This window comes from Macrobrachium rosenbergii, chromosome 31 (assembly GCF_040412425.1).
Source record: "Macrobrachium rosenbergii isolate ZJJX-2024 chromosome 31, ASM4041242v1, whole genome shotgun sequence".
Lineage (NCBI taxonomy): Eukaryota > Metazoa > Arthropoda > Malacostraca > Decapoda > Palaemonidae > Macrobrachium > Macrobrachium rosenbergii.
Window position 1 is genome coordinate 27,230,981 of NC_089771.1, and position 26,079 is coordinate 27,257,059.

At 37.9% G+C, this 26,079-nt stretch overlaps 2 protein-coding genes across 5 annotated transcripts in view; one reads left to right on the top strand and one right to left on the bottom strand.

The window, feature by feature from the left end:
- Nucleotides 1–26,079, top strand: part of Adar (Adenosine deaminase acting on RNA) — a 450,653-nt gene that overhangs the window by 384,857 nt on the left and 39,717 nt on the right. The gene's annotated exons all lie outside the window — the stretch shown is intronic.
- On the bottom strand, nucleotides 10,712–24,119 carry LOC136855455 (vitellogenin-like). Its single transcript, XM_067132511.1, is given in 17 exon segments — nucleotides 10,712–11,157; nucleotides 11,160–11,826; nucleotides 11,939–12,036; nucleotides 12,039–12,215; nucleotides 12,560–12,935; nucleotides 13,146–13,673; nucleotides 13,774–14,472; nucleotides 15,159–15,540; nucleotides 15,694–16,289; nucleotides 16,508–16,671; nucleotides 16,920–17,195; nucleotides 17,490–19,214; nucleotides 19,388–19,535; nucleotides 19,638–20,729; nucleotides 21,669–21,862; nucleotides 22,087–22,329; nucleotides 24,021–24,119. Coding segments are annotated over 17 exon segments (7,764 nt in total). The 5' UTR covers nucleotides 24,085–24,119; the 3' UTR covers nucleotides 10,712–10,822.

Sequence of the window (26,079 nt, forward strand, 5' to 3'; positions counted from 1 at the left end):
GGTAAGCCTCTCATTGGCGTCTCATGATTGATGGTCAGACCATCAATTAAGATCGAATCGAAGAAACCTGCTAAAGATGCATCAATTTCCCCCCGGGATGGAGGATCTTCGCTGAATGACGCATTGAAAGAGGAAGTTGGAAGAAATTGATATTTTTTGTGGTTTCTCTTTCCTTATTTCGTTCTTTTATTTTCGTTTACTCTGTCGCGTCTTTTATTGGCTATTAGTTTTCTTCTTTATATTCTTCTTTATTTATCTTCTTTCTTTGTTGATTTAGTTGGAGAATTTTTATCCATCGAGTACAAGCGTTCCTTGTTCCTTTTCTGAATGTGAATTTTGTGTTATAATTGTTCCTGAGAGAGAGAGAGAGAGAGAGAGAGAGAGAGAGAGAGAGAGAGAGAGAGAGAGAGAGAGAGAGGCTGATTTATAGATAATAGGATCGTTTCGAGTAATAAAATAAAACAATATTTCTTTATAATTTTTAGGGTCATTTCAATTAATAATATAATATAATGATTTTTTCTCATTTTTTTAGTAGAATAAATGGACAATGAGAATACTTGTCATAAAAACCCATCATTTTATTTCAGGGGTTTCTACATGCATAACAAAAGGAACCCGTAGGTATTATTATTATTATTATTATTATTATTATTATTATTATTATTATTATTATTATCGGTTGAAAAATTAAGTCATATATCGATTTATAACATGTATAGTTCCTGAATTGCTGTAGAACGCGTCCTCAGCATATATATTATATATATATATATATATATATATATATATATATATATATATATATATATATATATATATATATATATATATATATATATTATATATATATATTATATATATATATATATATATCAGAATTTTGACACATCCCATAACAAATTATGAGAAGCGTGGAGTTGCTTCAGTGCTTGTGGGATATCTTGCTTGCTTGATGATTTAAGCACGCCAAGTCAAGAGATTCAGTGATTTCATTGACACTGCCAGGAAAAAGATCCTACCATCAGGTATCCTTACCTTCTCTTCTTCTCGTCAGGACACTTAGACGTGTTCCTTTTATCTTCCGATTACTTGAGGTTCTTTGCAGCGTCCCTTCGGCCCCTAGCTGCAACCCCTTTCATTTCTTTTACTGTACCTCCATTCCTATTCTCTCTTCCATCTGACTTTCCACCCTCTCCTAATAACTGTTTCATAGTGCAACTGCGAGGTTTTTCTCCTGTTACACCTTTAGAACCTCTTGCTCTTACTTTTCCTTTTCAGCGCTGAAAGACCTCATAGGTCCCAGCGCTTGGCCTTCGGTCTAAATTCTATATTCTTTCTATTTTTTTTTTTTTTTTTTTTTATCTTCCAAGTCTCTGGTTTCTGGTTTACGAAAGGTTATTCAATGCAGCCTCTCTTTATTGACGAACTTTGTCAGGTGTCTTTTGGGAAAGTAAATTTCCAGTCAGAAGCTCTGCTGTCAGATGTCCAATCACCGGTAAGAGTCAGAATATGAAGAGCAGCCCTCGACGTTAAAGAGAGAGTGCTGTTGACAATGGAATGCCTTGTAAAGAACCTTTTCTCTTTACCACGGATTTTACTCTACTTCTGCTATTCGTTTTGGGGGGAGAGAAAGAGAGACAGAGAGAGAGAGAGAGAGAGAGAGGAGACAGGAAGTTTAGGTCGAACTGAGAGGGAAGGGTATATTGAACTTGACCTGTAGAGAGAGAGAGAGAGAGAGACGACGAATTTTATTCTACTTCTGCTATTCGTTTTTTTGGGGGGGGAGAGAGAGAGAGAGAGAGACGACGGATTTTACTCCACTTCTGCTATTCGTTTTGAGAGAGAGAGAGAGAGAGAGAGAGAGAACAGAAAGTTTAGGTCCAACGGAGAGGGAAGGGTATATTGAACTTGACCTGTATAGAGAGAGAGAGAGAGAGAGACCTGTCTTTATACTGGAAGAGACAGAGATGGACGGAAATCTTGGGTCGGATGGAGAGCGAAGGGTTTATCACACTTGACCTGTATAGAGAGAGAGAGAGAGAGAGAGGTAGAGATGTTTATATACAGAGGACAGAACGCTTGTGTTTGTCGGATGGAGAACGGTATAATTGAACTTGACCTGTACAGAGGGATAGAGAGAGAGAGAGAAAGGAACTCGTTGACAATTTCATTTTCCTCGTAACAGGAATCATCGCTGTGTAATCTTAATCTACAACACTCCACAAAAACATATGAATTAATTTCCTGCAGCAGGAACTGAATCAACCCTTTATACAAACACTGAGTAATGGATTTCTGGGAGATTATCTTTGTTGATACAATAGGTAATCGAGTGTGCTTCAGTGTCCATGAGCTTAGCGCATGATGTGGACAACACCAATACAGGTTTCGAGTCTCGGATTGTGGAAGCATTTAGACAGTAACAATCCCTCGCATATTCCATGACAATTTCCTTTGTTGGGAATGCATCCAGGTGGAAGAAATTTGATTTATTCCAGAAAATCCCAGTTGCTGGATGAGATTAGAAAGACTGCGTCAGTAGAGTGTGTAAATTTTGCTTCTAGTTTTAAGTATCTTTCTTTCCCTTAGAAATTCCTCTTCAAGTGTTTATCTGAACTTTCGGCTCTCAAAGTGTCATTCTCCAAGTGTTTTGACTGTGCATAGGTTGTTTCTTTCAAAATGCTATCCAGTTTCTTCCTCAAGTGTTACATTTCTGTTTCATTTTTTGTCATTTCAGAATGTTTAATTTAAATCCATCGACCAAACGTTATCATAGTATTCTTTTGAAACATCTGTTGATTATTCTCGCATATTTCAAGTCCAGCAAATTAGGCTGCATAAGAATTTCTTATATATTTGCTAAGCTTTTTACATCTGTTTAATTTTTTATACATTCATTTGTTCATTAATCATTAAAGTTTTTATTTAATGCACTTATTTATTTTGATTGTTCTTGTTATATGTACAGTTTTATTTCATTATCCATCTAATACAGTATAGTCTGTAGAAGGAAGAAATAATTTGAGAGACCAGTGAAATGCGCCCACGACCGAGAAGAGAGAGAGAGAGAGAGAGAGAGAGTACTGGAGACAAAGAGAGAAACATCTGCAGTTTCTAAATAACAGGCCAGCTTTAGAGAACTTTGGTTAGTCAGATGGCCAAGTCTAGAACAAAGGTTACGCTGTGGCCTGTTCAAATCGAGTATATATATAGAGAAAGAGGTTTAATAATAATAATAATAATAATAATAATAATAATAATAATTATAATTCTTAAATAATGAAAATCAAACATTATGAAAATGAATTGTATAATATGCATATTAATTCAATTCATTTATATAATTGTGGATTATCGTTACATAACAGTTTATCACGATATTGTGAATTTTCTAGCAATAATAATAATAATAATAAGGTACTAGTCTTCCCCTTTTCCGTCCTCCAAAAATTTTCGGGAGGACACACACCCCATTCACCGCCCTGTCACACTTTCCCCCCTCGTTATCTCCACGTGACAGAACCAATAATAATAATAATATAATAGTAATAATAATAAGACTGATACGTCTTTCCACCCACGCCAAACTTTTTATCACATCTTCGTCGTATCGGGACATATCTCGTGTTTGTACAATTCACTGCACACACACACACACACACATATATATACACTGTATATATATATAGGTGTGTATATATACGTATATATACACATATACTTATACACAATATATGTGTTTGTGTGTGGTGTGTAAGCTATATATATATATATATATATATATATATATATATATATATATATATATATATATATATACACACACAAAACACACACACACACACATACAGAAATCTACCTGCCAACACTCAACTTGAGAAGATCCGAACGAAGTCCTATATCGTATTAAAAGATCTCGAGAACCACTCGTCCAGTCCCTCACAGTTTTATCCAAACCTTCCATTTTTAAGCCTAATCCTGAGAAGAGGAGGAGGAGGAGGAGGAAGAGGAGAAGAGGCGATGCCTGTATCACCTCCATCTCTCTCTCTCTCTCTCTCTCTCTCTCTCTCTCTCTACAGGACAGCGATGATATTCGTCGTCACTTTCTTCGAACGTCAAAGGGGAAAGTGCTGATATAGGGTGTGATTATTTAATACATGAGAGAGAGCTGGCTATACGCTATACACACACACACATATATATATATACATATATGCATATATATATATAAATATATGTATACATATATAAATATATGTATTGCTGAATCACGAAAATATGGAACGTGATAAACATAACAGACACCTCACACGTCTCGACTGTCGACCTAACCGCCCAACGTCTCTCGCTGCTGGGAGAAAGGGCGCTGGTGACTTGGTACGATACATACATACGTTACCTGGGTCTAATGATGACAGGCAGGGCAGCCGATCGAGACTACAAGAAAGTCTACCCCAAAGCCAAATCAAAGTCCTTCAAAAAAGAAGGCATCGTGCTTACCCCATACAAAATGGGAAAAAGCACGTTAAAAGAAGAAGATGAATATATAAATAAAGACAAAATCCACGAAGGAAAGGAAATTGGAGCGCTGCGAGGCCTTTCGACTGTCGTCCTTTACATTCACTTATACACGCTTGACTTATTTATGTTCCAAAATATTAAGCCACAAATATTTAATGTCCAAGTCAGTATACCTTGGGAATTATATACATACACATACATACATATATATATAAAGTGTATATATACATATATATTTATAAATATGTGTTTGTGTGCGTGTATGCGTGGTGTGTCTGTCTGTATGTCTGTCTGTGCGTCTGCCTGTGTGTACAGAATGTCTGTGCTATAGAGCAGAAATATGAATCCGAAATTTTTTCAAAGATGCAGGAAAAATGAAGGCAGTATGAGGTCGTTATTCATGCAAAAGAATTTAATTAATATATATTTTACATGGTCAGTTGCAATATTATAATTGTGTAAATTTCAGCATAATTTTGGGCAAATCCCCTCTCTCTCTCCTCTCTCTCCCTCTCCTCTCTCTCTCTCTCTCTCTCTCTCTCTCTCTCTCTCTCTCTCTCTTACACACACACACAATCATATTATATATATTTTGTAGATAATGAATCAATTGTAATTCCCTCTTTTTTTCTTACAGGTACCGTGATATTTTTTGGTTGTCGGAAAATTTCCTATAAACGGTAGGCTCCCCTTACCTGTATATTCTTAAATTTTGATTGATTATCCAGTTGTAATTATTCCTTTATCATGCCTTTGAACTAAGAGAAAAATTAGGACGTAGATAAATTAGGGAAAAAGGTAATGGATGATAAAATATGGAAAAACTTAGGACAATAAATTCTGAAAACCGGAAGTACATAGAAAATGCTAGAGCTTGGAGATGGAAGAAAATTAAGTCTCGTTTTTTACGTGAGACAGGAAGTACCGTTGGTAAATTATATTGAAAAATTATGCTTTTATTGGAAAAAAGAAGTTGTTTTTATTTTTTCATGCTAAAGCAATGCGTACTTTATATAAAGGTGTCTCTATGGATAGTTACAATGTTGACTAAACCGTTAGTTTGTCCTGTAAATCTTCCTGAATATATATATATATATATATATATATATATATATATATATATATATATATATATATATATATATATATATGTGTATGTATATATATGTGTGTGTATATATGTGTGTGTGTGTGTTGTGTGTATAAATTTAGCAATCTCAAATCAATTATATGCATATATGCTTATATCTCAAAAAGACAGATAAATGCTAAGTCCAGCGACACTTCAAATTCCGTCTAGTCTAATTAGAATTTGTATTTAATGAGTGTGGCATTTTTTTAACGTAGGTTATTTTCCAAATTCTCGTTCTTTATTTCGAATACGCCTTGAATTCAAAATGAATTTTCGAAAAAAAAAAAAAAGATACCGTAACATCCATATAGAGACTTCTCTGTGGTTTCTTGAGTGACCTTAGCAATTGCGACGCCAGGAAAAACCTAGGCAATTAATTATTTAATATCTGGTCTCTTCAATGACCTTAGTAGTTGTGACGCCAGAAAAACCTAGGTAATTAATTAATTAATCTCCGGTTTCTTCAGTGACCTTAGTAGTTGTGACGCCAACAAACTCCCCAATAATTAATCCATTAATCTCTGGTTTCTTCAAATTACCTTAATAGCTGTAACGCCAGAAAACTCCCAGTAATTAATTAATCTCTGTTTTTTATCAGTGACCTTAGTAGTTGTGACGCCAGAAAAAAAAAAATTAATCAATTAACCTCTGGTTTCTTCAGTGACCTTAGTAGTTGTGACGCCAGAAAAAAAAAATTAATCAATTAACCTCTGGTTTCTTCAGTGATCTTAGTAGTTGTGACGCCAGAGAAAAAACAATAATTAATCAATTAACCTCTGGTTTCTTCAGTGACCTTAGTAGCTGTAACGCCAGAAAACTCCCAATAATTAATTAATCTCTTTTTTTGTCAGTGACCTTAGTATTTGCGACGCCAGAAAACCTCTCAATAATCAATTAGATAATCTATGGTATCTTCAGAGATTAATTAATAATAAATGGCAAAATTCCTATTGAAAGATTTATAGGATGGTCGGAGAAGCGACAGAATCCTGATATCCTATTTATCTCTCCTTCCTTCCTTCCTTCTTTCCCTTCCATCCTTCCTTTATTCCTTCCTGCCATCTCCTTTCGGGTCGTTATCTCAATGAAGCAATTTCCCTCCTCTCTCATCCCCTGCCACTTTATATCACCCGAGGAGATGGCAGCTATAACGGCAGCTAATGGATAGGCTGGCAGCCGCCGTCAATAGTCGAAATACCTCATTGCCTGGAAAGTGATACCTTGCGGTTTATAAAAAGGGTTTTTTTTATAGGATGTTTTTAAATGCTGTCTTTAATGTTAATTGGGTTTATTTTGGTAGGGGCGGGGTGGGGGCGGGCGACGGGGTGGGCAGCTTTGTGCCCCCGTGAAGCCCAGTCTTGAAAGTAAAGAGAAAAATTGAAAGTTGCCTTTTCATTGTTGTTTCAGTCTTAGAATATTTCTTCGTCTTCTGCTCTTGGTGAAATGAATGAAAACTGAATGCTCTCTCTCTCTCTCTCTCTCTCTCTCTCTCTCTCTCTCTCTCTCTCTCTCTCTCCAGGTCGAGTTCGGTTATACCTTCCCTATATGTCAAGCACAAGCTTTCTCTCAGTCTCTGTCTCATCCAGTGTAAACAGATTCTCTCTCTCTCTCTCTCTCTCTCTCTCTCTCTCTCTCTCTCTCTCTCTCTCTCTCTCTCTCTCTTTTTATGTATATATACACATATGTATATACAGGTCAAGTTCGATCATACCTTCCCAATAGTCAAAAACAAGCTTCTCTCAATGTGACTCCTCCAGTGTAAACTTAAATTTCTCTCTCTCTCTCTCTCTCTCTCTCTCTGCGTTTCTGGCTGCGTTTACCTTTCCATATTTACCTTCCAAGAAGGAAGCCTGTCTTCTAGCTTTTTCAACACAAACCTCTTTTGTTTGTGTGTGGGGCGGGGAGGGGGAGTTGTTTACACAAACGCTACGCTCGGCCTAAAGCAAACAGGCCGTGCCTTGCATCACAATAAGCAGATTTTTTGTCAAACATTTCTTTTGGTGTATGGTACATGCCCCGAGTTGTTATATTAACGCTTTGTGAGTAAATATATGAAGTGTTATGTGTATAGACATAAAAAGTGCGTTGTTTATAGATATAAAAGTCCTTTGTGTAGATATAAGAAGTGGGTTGTGTATAGATATGAAAAGTGCTTTGTGTAGATATAAAAAGTGCTTTGTGCATAAATATTTCGTAATGGATATTATTATTTATGATACGTGTGCATATTTATGGCATATTGAAGTGCTTTCTGTATGTGGTGACATGAATAGTGTTTGAGAATCTAACTAAAAATATGTGACTGAATGAAAGCATGAAGTTTGTTCTATGTGTTATACGTTATTTTATAACTATATTTTTTGTGTTCACTCAGATATAACAATTTTATTTTTATTAGACTTTATTAATAAACGCTTTATAAAGCAATGGTAACTCTTAAATTCTCCAAACGTAGTGACACTTTGACCTTTGACCTTTCCATTATTTTCTCGTAAGGCAGAATGTCTCAAGATTTCCCCGAGCCATGTTGCCAAGTTGGTCACAGGAATCCTTCCAGGATGATACAGGAACTATCCTGCCATCCAGTTTTCATGTGCCTGCATTGTTCATGAAGGATTGCGTCATTGTTTCTGGTGCCATGGAATTATTAAGCAGGGATCGTAACACTAACATGCCTCTCTCTCTCTCTCTCTCTCTCTCTCTCTCTCTCTCTCTCTCTCTCTCTCTCTCTCTCTCTCTCCAGGTCAAGTTCAGTTGTACCCTTCCCCATCTGTCGAACCCATCTCCGTCTTCTGTCTATAAAGATAGCTCTCTCTCTCTCTCTCTCTCTCTCTCTCTCTCTCTCTCTCTCTCTCTCTCTCTCTCTCTCTCTCTCTCTTTCGTCCGTTGATACTTCCTATTCCAAGAGGCGACTCTCTTACTGCTTTTTGGGGTCAGACCCCACTCTTTTTAACCCTTCCTTACTTCTTTCGGCCCTGGCTTAGATAATGGGATTCTGTTACCCATAAGTAAGAGCTTCATTTTAATGCACATGCAATTAAGTGATTTCTTGACTTGCATTTGCCTTTAAGCAAACGTCTCAAGAAATTCTTCATTTGCATTGCTTGAGTCATTTGGTGCCAATCATATTTATTCCAGACCTTAAAATGTGTAAATTCCTTCTAAAATCGAAAAAGAAGAAATTTTGCCATAATTTCCGCAAGAAAATAAAACGAAGGTGATGGCGGAGACAGGACCACTTGGCTACATTTCAATCCTCGAGGGGAGCCGATGTATAGATTTCTCCGTGAAAGATTCTGCTGTTTTGGTGGTCCCTCGGTAGCCGTTGCAAAGGCAGATCCCTTTTACTACGTCTGCTAGTACTACTAGTACTATCGCGTGGTCTCGTTCCCTCTGGTTGCATTTCTTTTTTCTTTTTTTTTTCACTGGGAGGAGACGGGTGAGGAGAATGATAAGAGAATATAGATGGAGATGCGCGTAACCGGATAAGGGTAAACACTGAGAGAGAAGAAGAAGAAGAAGAAGAAGAAGTAGTAGAAGAACAAGAAGAAGAAGAAGAGTCAACGATGGAGAATTGGCAGAAACTAGGAGACCGAGGATTCCACCGACTTTATCCCGGCGAATATCGTCTGCATCGGCCGATTCCCCGAGCAACTCAATTTGCAGAAGGCAATTTGGGGGAAAGTTTGCAGACGGCAAAAATTGGAGACAGTAAACACCAAGAGTGAGGTTTGCTGATTGGGAGAAGACGCCGGAAAACTGGGAGAGAAAGTGCGGTGGTTGGTCTGTTGGTCGGGGGATGTCACAGCTGAAGATGGAGAGAAGGAAATGCAGAATTCAGAACCTTTGTTTTTTAGGGAAGGGAAAATGGATGTCTGTTAATGTGGTTAACAACGAATGGTGCTGTTCTTTTAACCTGCTGTATTTTTCCGTCAAACTAATACAGATATGAGGGTTTTCCGTTCCAAGTAATTGCATTATTTGGTTCATTTCTAGAGGTGTTCTGTGAAATTTCCTACCGGTTATGGGATGGACCGGTCTCTTGACTTCTAAGACTGCTCAGTCATCCCAAACTTTCAAGCCCCTGTTAATAACACATTATCCTTTAACTATTATTAACTTCTAAGGCAGGTGCTAATACAGCAGTATTCTTCAGCTTCTAAGACAGCTGCTGATACCTTTAACTTCAGAAGAAACTATTAATACACCAGTCATCCTGTTACTTCCAAGACATCTGTTGAGGCTCTTTTCAGCCGTAAACTTCAGAGGCAACTGTTAATACCTCAGTCATCCTTTAACTGCTGAGACAGCTGCTAATACCTCAGTCATCCTTTAACTGCTAATACCTCAGTCATCCTTTAACTTCTAATGCAGCTGTTAATACTTCAGTCACCCTTAACTGCTAGGACAGCTGCTAATACCTTAGTCATCCTTTAACTTCTAATGCAGCTGTTAATACTTCAGTCACCCTTAACTTTTAAGACATCTGCTAATACCTCAGTCATCCTTCAACTTCTAAGGCTCTGTCAATACTTCAGTCACTTTCTTAGCTTCTAAGGCAGCTGTTAATGTCTCAGTTATCATGTAACTTTGAATACAGCTGCTAATACCTGAGTAATCCTATGATTCCTAAGCTAGCTCTCAGTACACCAATCACCTTGAAACTTATCTCAAAGATGGTTTAAAAAAACCTCAGTTATCCAGTAACTGGTGAATCAGTGATGGACCCCCTCTAAACAGGACAGCATTGTTGCAGGAACACACAGAGTTTGTGTGCCTGTGTATTTTCATAACAGAGACCATATGGCTTAGTTTAAATCATTGATTGGTCTATGAGATTACGTCTATATTTGTAGAATTTTGTTTTTCTCACTCTGTCGACATAGATTTTTAGATGATTTTCATTGTTTTCAAGCCGGAAAACTCAGATTTGAGCAAGCATTGGAAAATTGTACGTCCTGTAATGTTTAATTGCCTTGATTTTTTCTGAAGTTGTGAAATATTAAATAACCTGTATCATAACTGGTATATTGGAGTATAGTTATATGAATTTCATTAGATTTTCCTTTATTCATCTTTGAAACATTCCATATTACAGTGCTGTCACCTAATAAAACTAGAAATACATTAGGGGTGGCAACTAAAAGAGACTATACACATCATAAATTAGCAAGGTTGGGGGTATGGCTCCAAGATTCCTCTTTGTGAGCAAAGATGCCGGTATGCCTTGACAGGCTCACAAGGATTTTCAGCCTCTCGGCAAATTTGTATGAAAGGATTAGGGTCTACAATGGGGTTACAGCGAGACCGCAAACCAAGTAAGGCATGGCAGCTGACCACTCTAGATACAGGTACTTGAACTGGCTCGATGGCAGGTGTTTGGCAAGAGTGATCCTCTTGCCAAGACGCAACAAACTCCTGGACAGTGTTAGCTACAGCACCAGTTGGCATTATCCACTCGTTACCTCTTTCACTGTCGAAGGTCCCCAGAACGCCTGCTGTGACTCGAAACCCCATCCTGATGCCTGCACTTCCAATATCCTCATGTTCTTGGGCATGTAAAGAGAGAGGTAGGTTGTTGTGACACGCACATGGTCCTTGGTGTTCTCAATAATTAATCCCCGCATCTCAGAATGGTCAGCGACATTTTGTCCGTTCAGAGTCACTTTGAAATCTGGATAGACGATAACTGTATAAAGTCTGCTGCGAATTCTGTGACTGACAGTGACTGTTGGATGCCGTTCATGTACCTGATGTCTGAAAAAGAGTCTTGTTCTCATAGCATCGACCAGCTTAATATCACAAGGAGTTTTTGGAATTCTGAATGTAACCCCATCAAAGGTCAGCACTTCATTGTTACCGATTAACATAGCAGTTCCATTGAAAGGTGGCAGATATCTTCTCAAATGCCCAATACCAGGAGAGTAAGCTATCTGAATCAGTTTCCGTACTGGCAGGGTTATGTAGGAGTCATAGCTCCAGATAATATTTCGTATTGTTCTGGGAGGGTAGGGCCAAACTTCCTGGAGTAGTTGACTCAAGGAATAAAGCTTCTCTCTTATGGGAATCTCAATCCCCATGTACCCTGGGCGATGCTCTACAGTGACATAGATTGTTTCCTGGAGAATTCTGGACACAATGCCATCTGCAACAAAGTTTGCCATGTGATCCTGAAAATGAAAATACATCCATGAATAGTCTGTAAACAACTTGGCTTATGTGATTTTTCATAGATTTCATGTTTAAGGTGCTTTTGAAAGATATTTGGAGACTGGTACTTACCTCTCTCATATCAGTTGCTACCCAGTTAATCAAGTCCACAACAGGTGGTATGGTGAGGAACTTGACACGTAACTTCTCAAGGTCTACAAGAAGCTCTCTCTGAGTTTAATCCATACATCCTGCAGGCTTCTATATTGGGTTGGGTATTTTTCTTCAAAGGTGCGTAGTTCTGCTTGGACTTTCTGATATAGCCGTGACTCTTCAAATTCCCTCCTAAGATTATGGATGAATTCTGGTACTTCAGCAGTGCGCATCATGTGGGCTAGGTCCTTGAGTCCTGGCAAAGAGCATAGTGTGTAGTATGTGCATTTTCCCTCAGAATGTGTAAAAAATTAGCCCTTTCAGAATTAGGTTGTCTTGATGGTGGCTATACTGGTGGTAATATTGCCATCTAAGTAGAAAATTTGCTTCTAGCTTGAAAGCAAAATTTAAAATTTTATCATTAAGCTTGAGAAGAAACAATTACACTTTGATGCAATCATCTCTTAATAGGAAGAAAATGTTTAGTCTCATGTTATCTTAGTAATAATTATTACAGTATTTTCGCCAATGGAGAGTAAAAGTTTACAAAGTTTATAAAGTGATGAAGCTGATTTAGTTTTAGGCAGAACAGAAACTTACCTTTGATAACTGGAGAGTATGCATCTTTAAAGACGCTCATCGTATTAAGAATAGTATGTGATACTTCTTCCGTAAAAGACCTGTGAATCTCAGCCATTTTTTTCCAAGCAATATAGTACTCATTTGCAATGTACCTAACAGAAGGCCTGGTAAGGAAGTTCTTTATCTTCGTGTACGCACGATCAATTTTGTTATCTCGCACATCGTAGAAAATAGCAGTTGCTTCTTGAACTATTATCTGCCATTCTTTGGACAATTCTGCACTTGGGAATTGGATGTGCTTGGCCCTTGCAGCCTCCTGAAGGGTCTCCTTTACCATTTGTATCCAGGATTGTAGGGATATAGTGACAGTGTTTGCATTCTCGCGAAGGTAATTCTGAAATTGAAGAATTGTTATTTAGGATTTTCCTTTTCTAGTTTCTGTCATCACTTTTGATGCTACAGAAATAAAATCGGGTTGTCTCATGCCAACGATTTGTTCACTGAATAATCAAGGAACTGAATTTTATTGGGTGTAATATGCTAATGTAAGGAATTGAAGGTACGCACGATGCTTGATTTCAAACTTTTGCTGTTGATTACTTACGAGGAGTGTATGTGTCTCTTCTGGCTTGTAGTCAAAATCCAATTTAATCATTGTTGGTGAAGTGAGCATCAGCCTAGTAAGGAAGGCCTTCCTATTTTCACGTGTACCTTTGTCTTCTGTAGATAAACTGATTTCAGCCTTACGTGGATGTTCTATTCCAAACTTGCCAATGTACAATTTTTGCTCTCCATGTTTATTAGCAGACACTTCTATGTAGAAAGGCTTGCATGCATTTGCCTGGATATTGTAGTCCCCAAGGAAAGATGTGGTAGCAGAAGCATTAATATGCATTCCATAACACTGAGATTTCATCTGGTCTTTTGTCACTACACTTAGTAATATGACAGGTTGCCCTTCACTTTTGATTTCAAAGGATACAGCTTTGTTTCTGAAGGTGCTTCGATCGTATTTCCCAGCCATCATGAAAGAGGCTGGTTCAGATGGTGTCTTTTTGAACACAGCATCAAATCCAAATGTATGGGGTGCATGAGCAATGACTACTGTTAAGACAGGGTTGGCTCTCAAGACCTGAAACAGATTAGAAGAATGATTAGTCATTTACCTCTTAAATTTTAATTGATTATATGAATTAGTTTACAGAATCATATCATACTGTTGGCATACTAACCCTTGCAGAAAGCTTGGTCTCTATTTTTGTTGAATCTTCAGTAAGAGGGATAGAAGTTACAGTTCCTGTGAGTTTGTCAGCTGAATCAGGGAGTATGTCGATTTCTAGTTTTCCCTGCAGTCCTGCACCCTCATTTTTTACCTCAAACATAAATGTTTTATCCCTGGGGAAATGAGGGTGATGTAAACGCCCATGCCATTGATGTTTATCTGAGGAGCCCATTGTCCCTTCAATTGTAGAGGCAAGGAGCTGCAATTCATACTTTTCATCACTTCTGCTCCTATCAGGATAGAAGTGAATTCTAGCTGAGGTTGGTGAAACATAGCCCTCAGCATGCATTCTGCGCTCGGGAGTGTGAATCCAAATAGTATGTTTGTTATCTGGATAGTTTTCGTAAGTCGAATGGTAAAGACGCCGCCCTTCCCCATCCCGTTCATATGTGGCAATGGGGGAAGGAGAACCTCCTTCATCAACCACTACTTCCCTCACTTTCCTCAAGAGTTCAGCCAATCCAGTGAGGTCCGTTTTGACTTCGAAGAGCCTTAGTCCATGTCCTCGATCGTGAAGTAAAGTCTTCCACAGGAAGAATTCAGGAGGTGATGTTGCAGTGGATTTAGCCTCAGCAGAGAAGGAGTTTTTCTCCGCCAAAAATTTAATTTCTGTATCTACTGGGTGGGTACCTGGAATTGATGCAGCTACCTGTATAAGTTTAGAAAAGGAATGTGATTATCAAGGGATGTAAATTGATATATATATAATAGAAAATATTTCATCATAATTTGTTAGGTAGCACTTTTTATATTCACAGATATTAAAGAACAAAATTTCATTTAATGAGGGATTTGCTACGCCCCTGGAATAATTTACAGCCAAGGGGAATTATGATTGATAAATGCATCTGCCCTTGATAGCCAAACAGTCAAAGTTGACTGTCTGTCAAGGTAACTACACCAAAGGCCCAGGTTTGGATCATGGCAGGGTCAGATGGCCTTGTCAGATATAGTTTCCTTTGGGTGTAAGTTATTTCTAAGGTATGTTGAATCTGATATTAAATAATATATATATATGGGTGTGTGTGTGTGTGCATAGTGAGATATAGAGATAAGATTGTTCATTTTATGTATAATGAACAAGAGTGTCTAGTTAGATTAATTTGTTTTAATATTTGTAGCATTTCCAAAGGAATCCTTAGAAATATCAGATGATGTGCTGCAAGTTATAGTTTAGTTATCTGGGTCAGCAGTAGACATGGCCAATTTCTCTAATATTCTCAGTCAATTTGGGGAGGGTGAATCATTTTACCTGTGTTCTGGGATTAAGAATTTACTGTTTGAGAGAAAGTACTTATTTTACCCCAATCGTTTATGACTTCTTGATCTGCTCACCTTAGTTGTTACTTCCCTCCTTGTTGAATCTGCTGTAGACTTGACGCCCACTTTAAATTCAGACTCGCCGCGCTGGGATGTTTTCCACATGAATTCTGACCTGACATCAAAATTGTTATAGCCATCTGATCGGCTCTGGTCAATGAAGTTGATGAAACTGTAGTCATTGTCTTCCCAGCTCTTATATCTAATACGTGAATCCATCTTCTGGCCAGATCCACTTCTGTCTCTCTTAAGTTCGCCTTCAAGAATAAGGGTTTTTCCCTCTGCGTTGGTCAGTCTGAGTTTTAATTCATTATCTCCATGGATTAGGTGCATACTATGTTCAGCCTTTACATCGAGATGTACATTGTAAGTCTTGCCTTCATGGTTCACAGCTGACCTAAAGTAAGAATAGAAACCATGTGTTACACAGTTTCAAAAGATGGCATCCTTATTGTTGTTATATGAAGGTACATTTTGTTCTCTAAATAACCTATTCTTGGACAATGCATTTTAGCATACCAAAACAAACTAACATATGAAGACTACTTACTCAATGAGATATCGCTGGGGTTGTGAAGGATTTCTAGTCAGTTTAGAGTCAATGATGAGTTTCTTACTTGGGTCTTGATCTGCATCCCAGAGTGCTTCAAACTTTGCTCTTTTCTCGGCATAGATGACATCCAGATTGCCCTTGACTCTCTGAGGTCTTTTAAGGTGGACCCAATTGTCAGTTCTAATTTCAATTTGATTCTCTTTGGCCACAACGTCAATCCTATGCTTTATAAAGCGCTGGGCATCAAATCGGAATACCAGGTGATTATCATGAAGGTTTTGAGCTTCAACTTTCCATTCTACGAGTAACACAGGTTCACGTTGATTAGCTATGTCAAAGAGTAACGCAATCTTTTCGGGTGTGAATTCAATCTTGGTGTTCCATTTGATAGGTTCCTGGTTAAGAACCTGGAATTGTAAGGAGTTCTCAATGTCAAGATCCTGTGGTTGAAATTTTAAGCGGCATGGGCCAGTTACTTCTAAGGCCTTACGCTCACCATGTAAAAGGGATGCTTGTAAGTCATATGCGTGCTCTCCTCCCGGTCTTAGAATCCCTCTTAGCTGTATAGGACTGGTCATCGCTGGAATATCAACCTGTCAACAAATTTATTCATATTTTTTGGTTACTGTTCTGTCTTTAAAAAAAGGAGGCTTAAGTAATAAATCTTTTGTTTTTTTTACAATATACTACTCTAAAATTTAAAATGCAGTATTTGTCAGTGGATCAAAAACAAAATTTGTACAACGAATTTTCATACTCTGGTTAAAGACAGTAATTCAAGTGAAAGACACTAGATTTACTGAGATTTTACCAAAAAGATCACTCTGTAATTTCTGCCTGGATGTAATAACATGGCCTCAAAATTCAAGTGGTGGTTTGATCCTGCATAAGGCAATATCTTCATTTCAATGCCAGTCTTGGTAATGCCATGGAAAAACTTTTGGTCGATCTTGAGTCCCGATGTCCCTAGTTTAACTGAATAAATGGGTGAATTAAAGAAACTGTGTTATATAACATTGTCAGCAATCTAGAATTAAAGTCTCACTTATTCATCATAAAACTATTGCTTGTAGACCCATGTCAGAAAAGTGGTGTTTAAGATAACAACTTCAGTACAAAGTTTAAAAAAGCTGTGTTCTTTTCCTGGAAAATGTGACATGAATTTCTTAGATTTGGCCAAATGTATCATTATTTGCATTCAGTACAGATTATGCAATACTAACAGTCAATTCTATTCTGCTGTGAGTAGTCGCGACCCATGCTTCCAGTGGTTAAATGTGTTCCAGTAAATGTAATTATTTCATTTTCCCTGTGACGTAAATGGAAGGCTGTTGTGACCTCACTAGACTCCGGACTGTCACCACCAGGACGCACGTAAGAACTTAGCTTCCATCCAGCAGAACCTAATTGCAGCTCTAGTCTTCTCAGTTTCTTTACTTCAGTTATAGCATCAGTTATAGTAAAGTCAACTGCATTAGGTGAATTCATATCGACAGCAGCTTGAAAAAGAAAGGTTCCATATCAAGTAATATATTCTATGCATGTTGGATGTCAAGAGAAATTTCTGAGTGTTCCACTGGAGCTTTTCTGTTGTGTGTGAATAGGGTTATTATTGAAAATTAATCACATTTAACAGTTCACTTTTTCTGTTACCAGACACATTGAGTTCTTTCTCCATTGCTTAGACACATTGAGTTCTTTCTCCATTGCTTTAAAGCTTCAGAGATTTGTCATTGTTAGGTCACTTTGGTAGTTATAAGTAAATTCAGAATTATCAAGGAAAAGTAACTTACCTTCGAAATTTAGATCAATAACATTGAGCATAGCATTGTATGTCTTCATGAGGACAGATGCAGTGAGGTAGGGATGACCTTTTGCTAACAGGGTGTTATAAGAAAAGATTTTACTCGTTGGAGGAAATAATCTGCTTTGACTTGCAAATACTGTGACATCAGTAAAACTCTTAGAAGAGGAAACCATGCTTTTGCGTTCTATCTTGATTCCTTGAGATATTGTTCTAGCATTTGACTTGTACTCTCCAAATATCTCCAGGTTTCTTTGAGATTCGTCATCATTTAAGGTAACCCAGATTCCTCCATTGAGATTTGGCCCCGTTAGAACTGCCTTAACACCACAGGAGTCTCCATGTGTTGTGTAGGAAATCACAGCGTCAGTCTTTTTGGGAGTAGATAATCCATTTGTCTCAATATTTACACTTAGTTCTTTGTTTCCTGAATTATCATGAATTGCAGCTTTTACTTTGTAACCTTTCAATGACGGGTCAGTCTTTTCAATGTGGAGTTTTACAATTGATTGAGCCCCAAGGGGAAGACCATTGTTATGGAAGATATCAGGTACATCCATGTTGTAACAAATCTTAAAAGCAAGTATTGACTCCCACGCACTTATGCAGGATGCTTTTTTGATTCTGTCATCTCGGATTGATCCTGGAACAATCTTGTGTTCTTGGGAACCTCTTACAGCTCTCATGAGGTAAGTCTCACTTTGAGCTTGGATCAGGTCCATATTTTCAGGAAGGTCAATATGAACTTCAAATCCACTGTGTGCTGCATTCTGCAAACTTACTCTCATTCCACTATTGAGAGAGAGAGAATTGTTCATTTGAAGACCTGTTTTGGCAAAGAAGCAGTCAAAGCCTATGAATCCATTAGTTTCTACAGACAATCCAGGTATCATTTTAAGGCTGTTTTCTTCACCACTGGAACCTGAGAAAAGCTGCTTCAAGTTTAGTTTACCTTCCATTGTCATTCCAAGAATCGCTGTCCAAGTAAATTTCATCCTGAGTGGTGTTCCATGACCTGTTGGCAAATAGTAGTCCAAAGCTACTTGATTCATGTGGGAATAACCTAGTTGACCATTCATTTCCATAGCAAGGATCTCATTGAATTTTTTTATAAGATCATTAAAAACCCGTTGAAAGTCCATATATTCAAGATCCTCATGAATGAATTTGTAGGCTATATCTTGGCCCATAATGTTAGCATATAACTCAATATAAGGATCCAGGGATGTTCCCGCTTCATAAACCTTTCGAAGCATGATGCCAACATCTGATAATTCCGTTTCTTGTCTGTGTAGCATTTCTCTGAAAATGCCTCCCAGAGTAAATCCAGTTCTCTTCCCAGATGAATGTCGGTAACCTTCAAGGAATAACGAGGCAGGACCAAATATGTCCCTTATCAATTCGTCCAGTTCTACAAGACGGGAACCCACCTGACCCAAGTGGAATGTCTGACCATACAGCATTGAAGTTAAATTAAAATCAACAGAACGAGGAATAAAAGACCCAGGTCCATAGATGAGATTAGTCTCAACCCCACCACCTAGCCCAAGAGTAGGTGCATAGAAAGTTGTGTCGATGTTACTGGAGTATCTTCGGAAGTCTTGGCTGTGGTTGCTTGGAATGACCAGGTCTTTCACGAGATATTTCAGATGTTTCTTTTCTGGATTAGTTGATTTTTGTAAGTTCAGCATGTGGCTTAATACAAATGATCGAACTGAAAGATAAATAAACAAATGTTACATAGTCTGTTTTAAACTTTTGTTGAAACAAGGGTGCTAATGATTGAAATGACGGATATCACAATTGCTGTTTGAGACTTATGTTAAAATTAGGAAATTCGCATTTATATTCATATATAATTTAGCTACCTTTTTGGCTTAAAGGTACCTTGTGTGTTATCTTCTTTTGGAATCTTGGATATTATTTCTTCAACGTCTTCCTTCTCAGCACAGCGCATAGCAGTGAGATATGATGCAATTCGAACTTCATCTTTCATTTTGTGGTCAACAGCTATTTTGATGAGATTTAAAGTAACCTGAAAATTCACAGATAATTTAATGTATAGGAAACTGCAGACTTCTAAATTTTTTTTTCAGTTTTCAGTCTGTCAAATTAAAACACGCAAATCATTACTTACATATCGCTGGCACTTAGCATTTCTGAAAGATCTAACTGCAGCTACACGAACACTGCTGTCAACTCCTTCTGTTTCAATACATTTGAGGGCTGATGCAGACACTTCTGGAGTCATTACACCTATGTTACCAAGTGACTCGAGTGTTTTGAAGGCAGCGCTGATGCCAGGATAATCAACACAAGGGATACATTGCTGCTGCAGTTTAGTGTTCAGGACACTGATAATGTCTGCCACTTCTCTTTTCCTGTGACATTCATGATGATGACGACAGAAGGTGTTGACCATGGTAGCAGCAGAAAGCAAAACGTTTGGAAAATCTTTATTACTCTCAAATAATCTTTTTAACTCCTTAAGAGATTGAGAGTTAGGATGATGTGTGTTGTAGAGGGCCGAAGCATAGAGCTCAGTTCTTTTAGGAGATGTACCTTTCAGTAGTTCATCTACAATTATTTTCACAGAACCAGACTCATAAGTATAGGCAATGGCATTTAGGAATAGAGTCTCAAGCCTCTTTCTAAAGGGACATAGCTGGCCTTCGCGAATTTTCCCTAAAACTTGCGGAATCTCATTATCTGGGACACGTTTCATAACTTGAATAATTTCAGACATTACTGAGGCACTGTCATGTTCAATGGTCTCTGTAGTCTTTCCACATAATTCTTTTAGCTTTTCTTCCAGCAAAGTAATGGAAGATGCATGCTTTTGCAGTGGTCGATGATCATAAAGCAGGGTGCCATAATCATATTCTCCCCGGATGGTGGAGAGAGATTCCGGTGCTTCTTGACTTTCAGAAACAAAATGAAGTGTTGATTCCTGATTTGCTTCTATATGTTTATATGCTCCAACAAAAGGTCTTAAGACTGCCTTGTTTCTACACATGATGCTGGAGTAGATACTATTGGCAATTTCTTGCTTACATGTTGACCATGATATTTCTATAGGGACTGGAGCTTTTAGCCAGATCTTATTAGTTTCTGCTGGTGTAACGTATTGGTCCAAGCACTGGCGATGATCTTTCTGCTTCGTAACAACTACCTTGTCACTCTGTCTCTCTACCGTATACTTAGTGGGGCAGCGGCCGGATAGGTCTGTCTGTTGGAAGAGAATAGACACTCTTGTGAGATGGGAGTTCTCTCCCTGATAATAAGGTATGTAATTCTAGAAAGTAGAATAATTCCAAGATCACAAGCGGCTTTCCCACCAGGTAACCCCCTCGGTTAATCAAATACCACCTGACCCATAATATAGTTAACCTGTGCCCTCATAAACCTGACACCTAATATAGAAGGGTATTCCGGGTCAGTTTGGTGCTTCAGTTTTAATCAGTTATTAGAAGTTACTGTAAATCTATCAGTGAGTGGAACTGAAGTCACTTTGTGAAGTACCCTGAAAAAAGTCTCATACAAATCATGAGTAGAGAACTCATGATCTATAAATTTATTATGTTCTGTTGAATAAACAGGCTATATTCTAGGCTGTTTTTTGATGCTTCCAAAATTTTATAATTATTTCAGAAACCAGGGGAAATATTTTCAGTAGAATTGAGAGAACTGAGATACTGCCTATGTAGACAAGTGTGCAAATAATATGATCGCTTTGGTATCATAAAGATAACATCATAAACCACAGGACTTGGAGTTTTTAAGTGAAGAGTGAAGGATGCATAGAAGTATGGGGTTTTGTTTTGCAACAAACAACATAGGTCCTGAAAAGTTCAAATGAAAAAAGAACAGAGAATAAGTAGGACTGAGGTACAAAAAAAAAAAATTATAGAAGACTAAAATATATAAATTAGAAAGTAGGGGAACCAGAATGCTGTAGATTTGTTAACAGAAAGCCTACATAATGCCAGCTAGAAGTATGATGTACCATTGCCTGCACTTTTATTGCTTTTCTGTACATGCATTTAAAGTACACTAAGATTTTATTATATAGCTGTAGCTCAGGACATTATCGCTCAAGAACACCCATACCTAGCAAATTTTATGTCTTGGTGACATAAGCAAAGGACTTTGTATCGTTGGTACATACCTCGGTGAAGTTTACGCCAGAGCTAACAGGACTTAGAGTGGGTAACAGATTTTGGAAGGCTGTAGCAACCCCCTTTTTCAAGTTGATCGCCCACGGCTCGTCTGAAGGATGGCTACACACCCTCTGCACTCTTCCATCAGTGACAGCCACCACCAAGGGGTACTTGGTGAGGAAATTGTCCTCATCACTGTGGGCTGTAGAGAGACAGGCAGGATTAGTAATTCTGGGCTGGATGGTGCTTGCTCCCTGACAGTGTACTCCAAAAAATCCTTGATGCACTGTATTGTCCAATGTTTAAAGTTACACAAAACCTGCAGAACCAAAGAATATCCTTAAACCAGATCTGGAAGACCAAAAACATGTGATTCAATTCATGATGTGCGCCGAAAATCTCAGATATTGCCTGAGAAAGACTTACGGGCTTTGCCGTCCACGTTGACGTCTTTGAAAGTGATGGCCATCTCGCAAGGGCTGAGCCAAGAGAGGAGGACTGTTTTCTTCCAGTGGGATACCGTCACGGCACCTTCGACTCCTTTCAACTCCACTCGGGAGTTCCCGGAGTAGTGGTAGACATAGGTCTTGTCCGTCAGGTATCTCAACTTAATCCAGTCGGTGATGGGACACTCCCTTGCGCACACGGGGACAGAGCTCGGCCATGGTGCTGTCAAAGTTTAGAAAGATAATTTAATGCATCCTTTATGTGATATATCATTATATATGGATATTTCTTGCTTTGCAATGTCGTGTTCAGTAGACAGTACGAAGGAGGTCACAGTAATATGAAGAAACGTCCTAATGTAAAGCTAGATAATGGGGGTCCAACTCTATTTTCTGAACCTTCTGCCGCCAAAGTCTTTTCTCATACATTTTGGTATTATGACCTCTATAGTAATAACTTTATATATGAAAAATTTAAAGATTTTTTATCTTATTTTCCTGTAATTGAATGAGGTTCCGATTCACCCGTGTATGCTAGTGTAATGGTTTCTTTTTTTGTTTGGTTGCAAAGCGTGGAAACTGTCAGTGATGTTCTGATGGCTCATGGACATATGACAGATATGCACTCGGGTCCTACTGTTATGGGTTTACAAGAATTTTCATCTCTCTCTCTCTCTCTCTCTCTCTCTCTCTCTCTCTCCAAATGATCTGAAACAGTTAGATTTTTAAGAATGAAAATGTTAGTTTTACTCTACTGTAAAAGGCCATCTCCCTTGCATCAAAGGTTATAGAGCGGCCAAATGTTCATAAAAACTTGGAGAAATTGCTCATTCGAAAGCCGTTTCTTATAAAACAGGTACCCTGGTTTAATTGCAGTAGTTTTGTTCCCTGATCACGGATATAAATGCAAACAGTTATATTGCGATTTATTTTCAATACAGGAATGCGGCAAGCTGGGCAAAAATTTGGTAAAACATTGCTTGTAAGCAAATTACAATTTATTACGATTTTGCATTCATATTAGCAATTAGGGGACCAAAATACTGTAGTGCACCCAATCTGAATGACAGGTATCCACTTTGACCCCCCAAAAAAACCAACAAAGCTATAACTAAAGTTTCAGTGTATTAGCGAAATGTACATTAGATGAAGCGTTGATGTACTGCAATGAAGTAGCAATTTAGCAATCATTTTGCGTGATTCGTGACACAAAATACTGTATTATACAAAATACTGTATTGTGCCCCGTTTGAAGGAAAAGTCTCCTTGATCCCATTAAAAACTTTAAAATGTTCTTGCCAAAAATGTTCACTGATTGCAGCATTCTCTGTGCACAGTGCAGTATTTTGAAATGGTGTTCTGTAGCTCATCTGTAACTCAGAGAATTTAGTCAATAAGTTGTTTACTCTTTCCTGTGAATTGATAGGGTTTACTAAATCTTATGGGGAAAGTATCACATTAAATTTATAGTCTAGGTATTTAACGCCAGTTGAGGAAGTTATAAGCAGATAGATCCGTGATTTGTATAGCTCAGTTGAATCTAGCGCACTGTATTTGAAGGTAGACCAAGTGCTAGGCATGTAATGAGAATGAATTGACCTCTGTGATTCACATTGAAGCAAGGGTTGTGGAAAGGTCCAAAAGCTATGGAGATGTAGGAGACAGACCGGGCATCAAAAATGATAATGATAATGATAATTGATACGTCGACAGGACTTAGAAAGGTGGCGTTGATGAAAACTTTAAGAGATGTTATAGTAATAATAATAATAATAATAATAATAATAATAATAATAATAATAATAATCCTTACCAAACAGCAGAGGGCATCGAGCCACCAGGTAAAAGTGGGAATAATCATCACAAATGATCAAAATAAACGATAAACAAAGACTCACTGAAAACACCAGATACCTGCTAAGGCAGCTCCCACGAGCCAGCAGAGGAAGAGAAACACTCGAGGTCCGCAGTACCTCATCTCGAGGTCTTTCCCGTCAGAGGTCTTGGCTCCCTCTATCTGTGTTCCCCGAGAACAGAGGCCTTTTATACGAAAAGGTAGATCAATTCGAATCGACAAAAATAAGAAGAAGAAGCAGAAGCTTATCTCGTGATTGTGCTGACCCTGTTAAAATCCTGCCTGACGTAGATTCGTCAGTCTCAGACTTGAAATTAAAACTTGGGAGCAGTCTTCTTCTTCTTCTTCTTCTTCTTCTTCTTCTTCTTCTTCTTCTTCTTCTTATTGTACTTTGGAACGTGTCATCGGTGTGAGTTTATTACGGAGGATAAATTTTTACTGTTTTTGTTTTTTATTGGAAGCTTAATTTGTGATATGTTTTACCTTGTCTGTTGTTTTATTTGTACGTTTGTTATATAGTTATGGATACAATTTTGCCTTTGTACTACGTGAAGAGGAAAATGAAGATAATGAAATGTGGGTATGCACCATGCAAACTCTGTGTGTGTGTGTGTGTGTGTGTGTGTGTGTGTATGTGTGTGTGTAAGAGAGAGAGAGAGAGAGAGAGAGAGTTGCTACTTAATGATAGACTATTCTTGCTTTTAATTCTACTGTGGTTTTCACTTGAAGCCATAATGAAGATCAAATCATGTTTATTTTTCAAAGAAATTGTAAATGGCTGCAATAGATACGGTAGTTTAGGAAATACAAAGCAGTGCAATATTGTTTTAAATATCGTCGGATGTTTCAGGTTAATATAGCTTTGGTTAAACAGAACTGAAATGTTTAACTTTTTTACTGGTACGTTCAAGTCCAATACCACTATTCTTGCGGGAAGTTGCTCGTTTTGTACAGCATTGCCATTCTCTGTGTCGAAACCAGAATAATGTACTGTGATATTTCCAGTGGATTCTTTTTGGTATATATTTTGATTTATGGTTTTTTGTGCTTATTAACAAAGATACCACACCGCGAAAACTCCAATCGTGTTGCCTGTGGAGAATTTTTTTGAAATTTTATTCAAGGTAAACTGAGAACATTTAGTATTGCTGCGAAAGCTGAAAGATTCTAGTTTTGTCTTGTTTATTTGTGCTTTTAACATTTTTCTAATGCCTCTCTTAAATGGAGGAGGATATTGCAGACCGTCTGTGTGTGTTGAGGAAATAGGCTGAGTTCCTCATTAAAAATTTGCATTCAGTTTTCTTGATTTCGAAAAACAAAATTTTTGTGAATGTGGTTTGTATGAAAGACAGTTCCTTGATAAAGTATGGAATTTAACTCTTAAAATTACAGTAATTTTCAGTTTTTTTAAGTGGTTTTCATTCATTGCGTGAATATTGCCTTGTGGAAAACAATGCCTAAATAAATAATGGTATCCATCTTGAAAAGTGACAGTAACTTTCAGAGTTTTAAACCTAGTTTTCATTTGTTATCAATTTCCCAAATGCAAAAGAAACGACAATTAATAACGGTATCGGTTTTATTTGCTATTCATGTTTATTTATTTATCACCTTTTCCTGTAACTTGTCTATATCTGTCGGCAGTCTGATGAGCCGCGGCCCATGAAACTTTGACCACGAGCCGGTGGTGACCTATTATATATCGTTGCCAAAAGCGCGATTATGGCTAACTTTAACCTTAAATAAAAAAAAAACTACTGAGGCTAGAGGGCTGCAATTGGGTATGTTTGATGACTGGTGGATGATCAATATACCAGTTGCAGACCTGTAACCCTGGTAATTTTTAAATCTGAGGCGGACAGAAAAAGTGCGGACGGACAGACAAAGCCGGCACAATAGTCCTCTTTTACAGAAAACTAAAAGTAAAATGTACCCTCTTCTTTTTTTTTCGTAATGAGAGAAGGCTGAGTCATGCTTGTTTTAAAGAGAAGCAATCCACAAATGCAAGCGAAGCTTGTCCGACAATCGAGACGATAAGAATTATTAGCCCACAGACGCTCACGAAGGCGTTTTACCCGATAATGCTGAAGCGAAGGTCATGTAACTGAACTCTCTCTC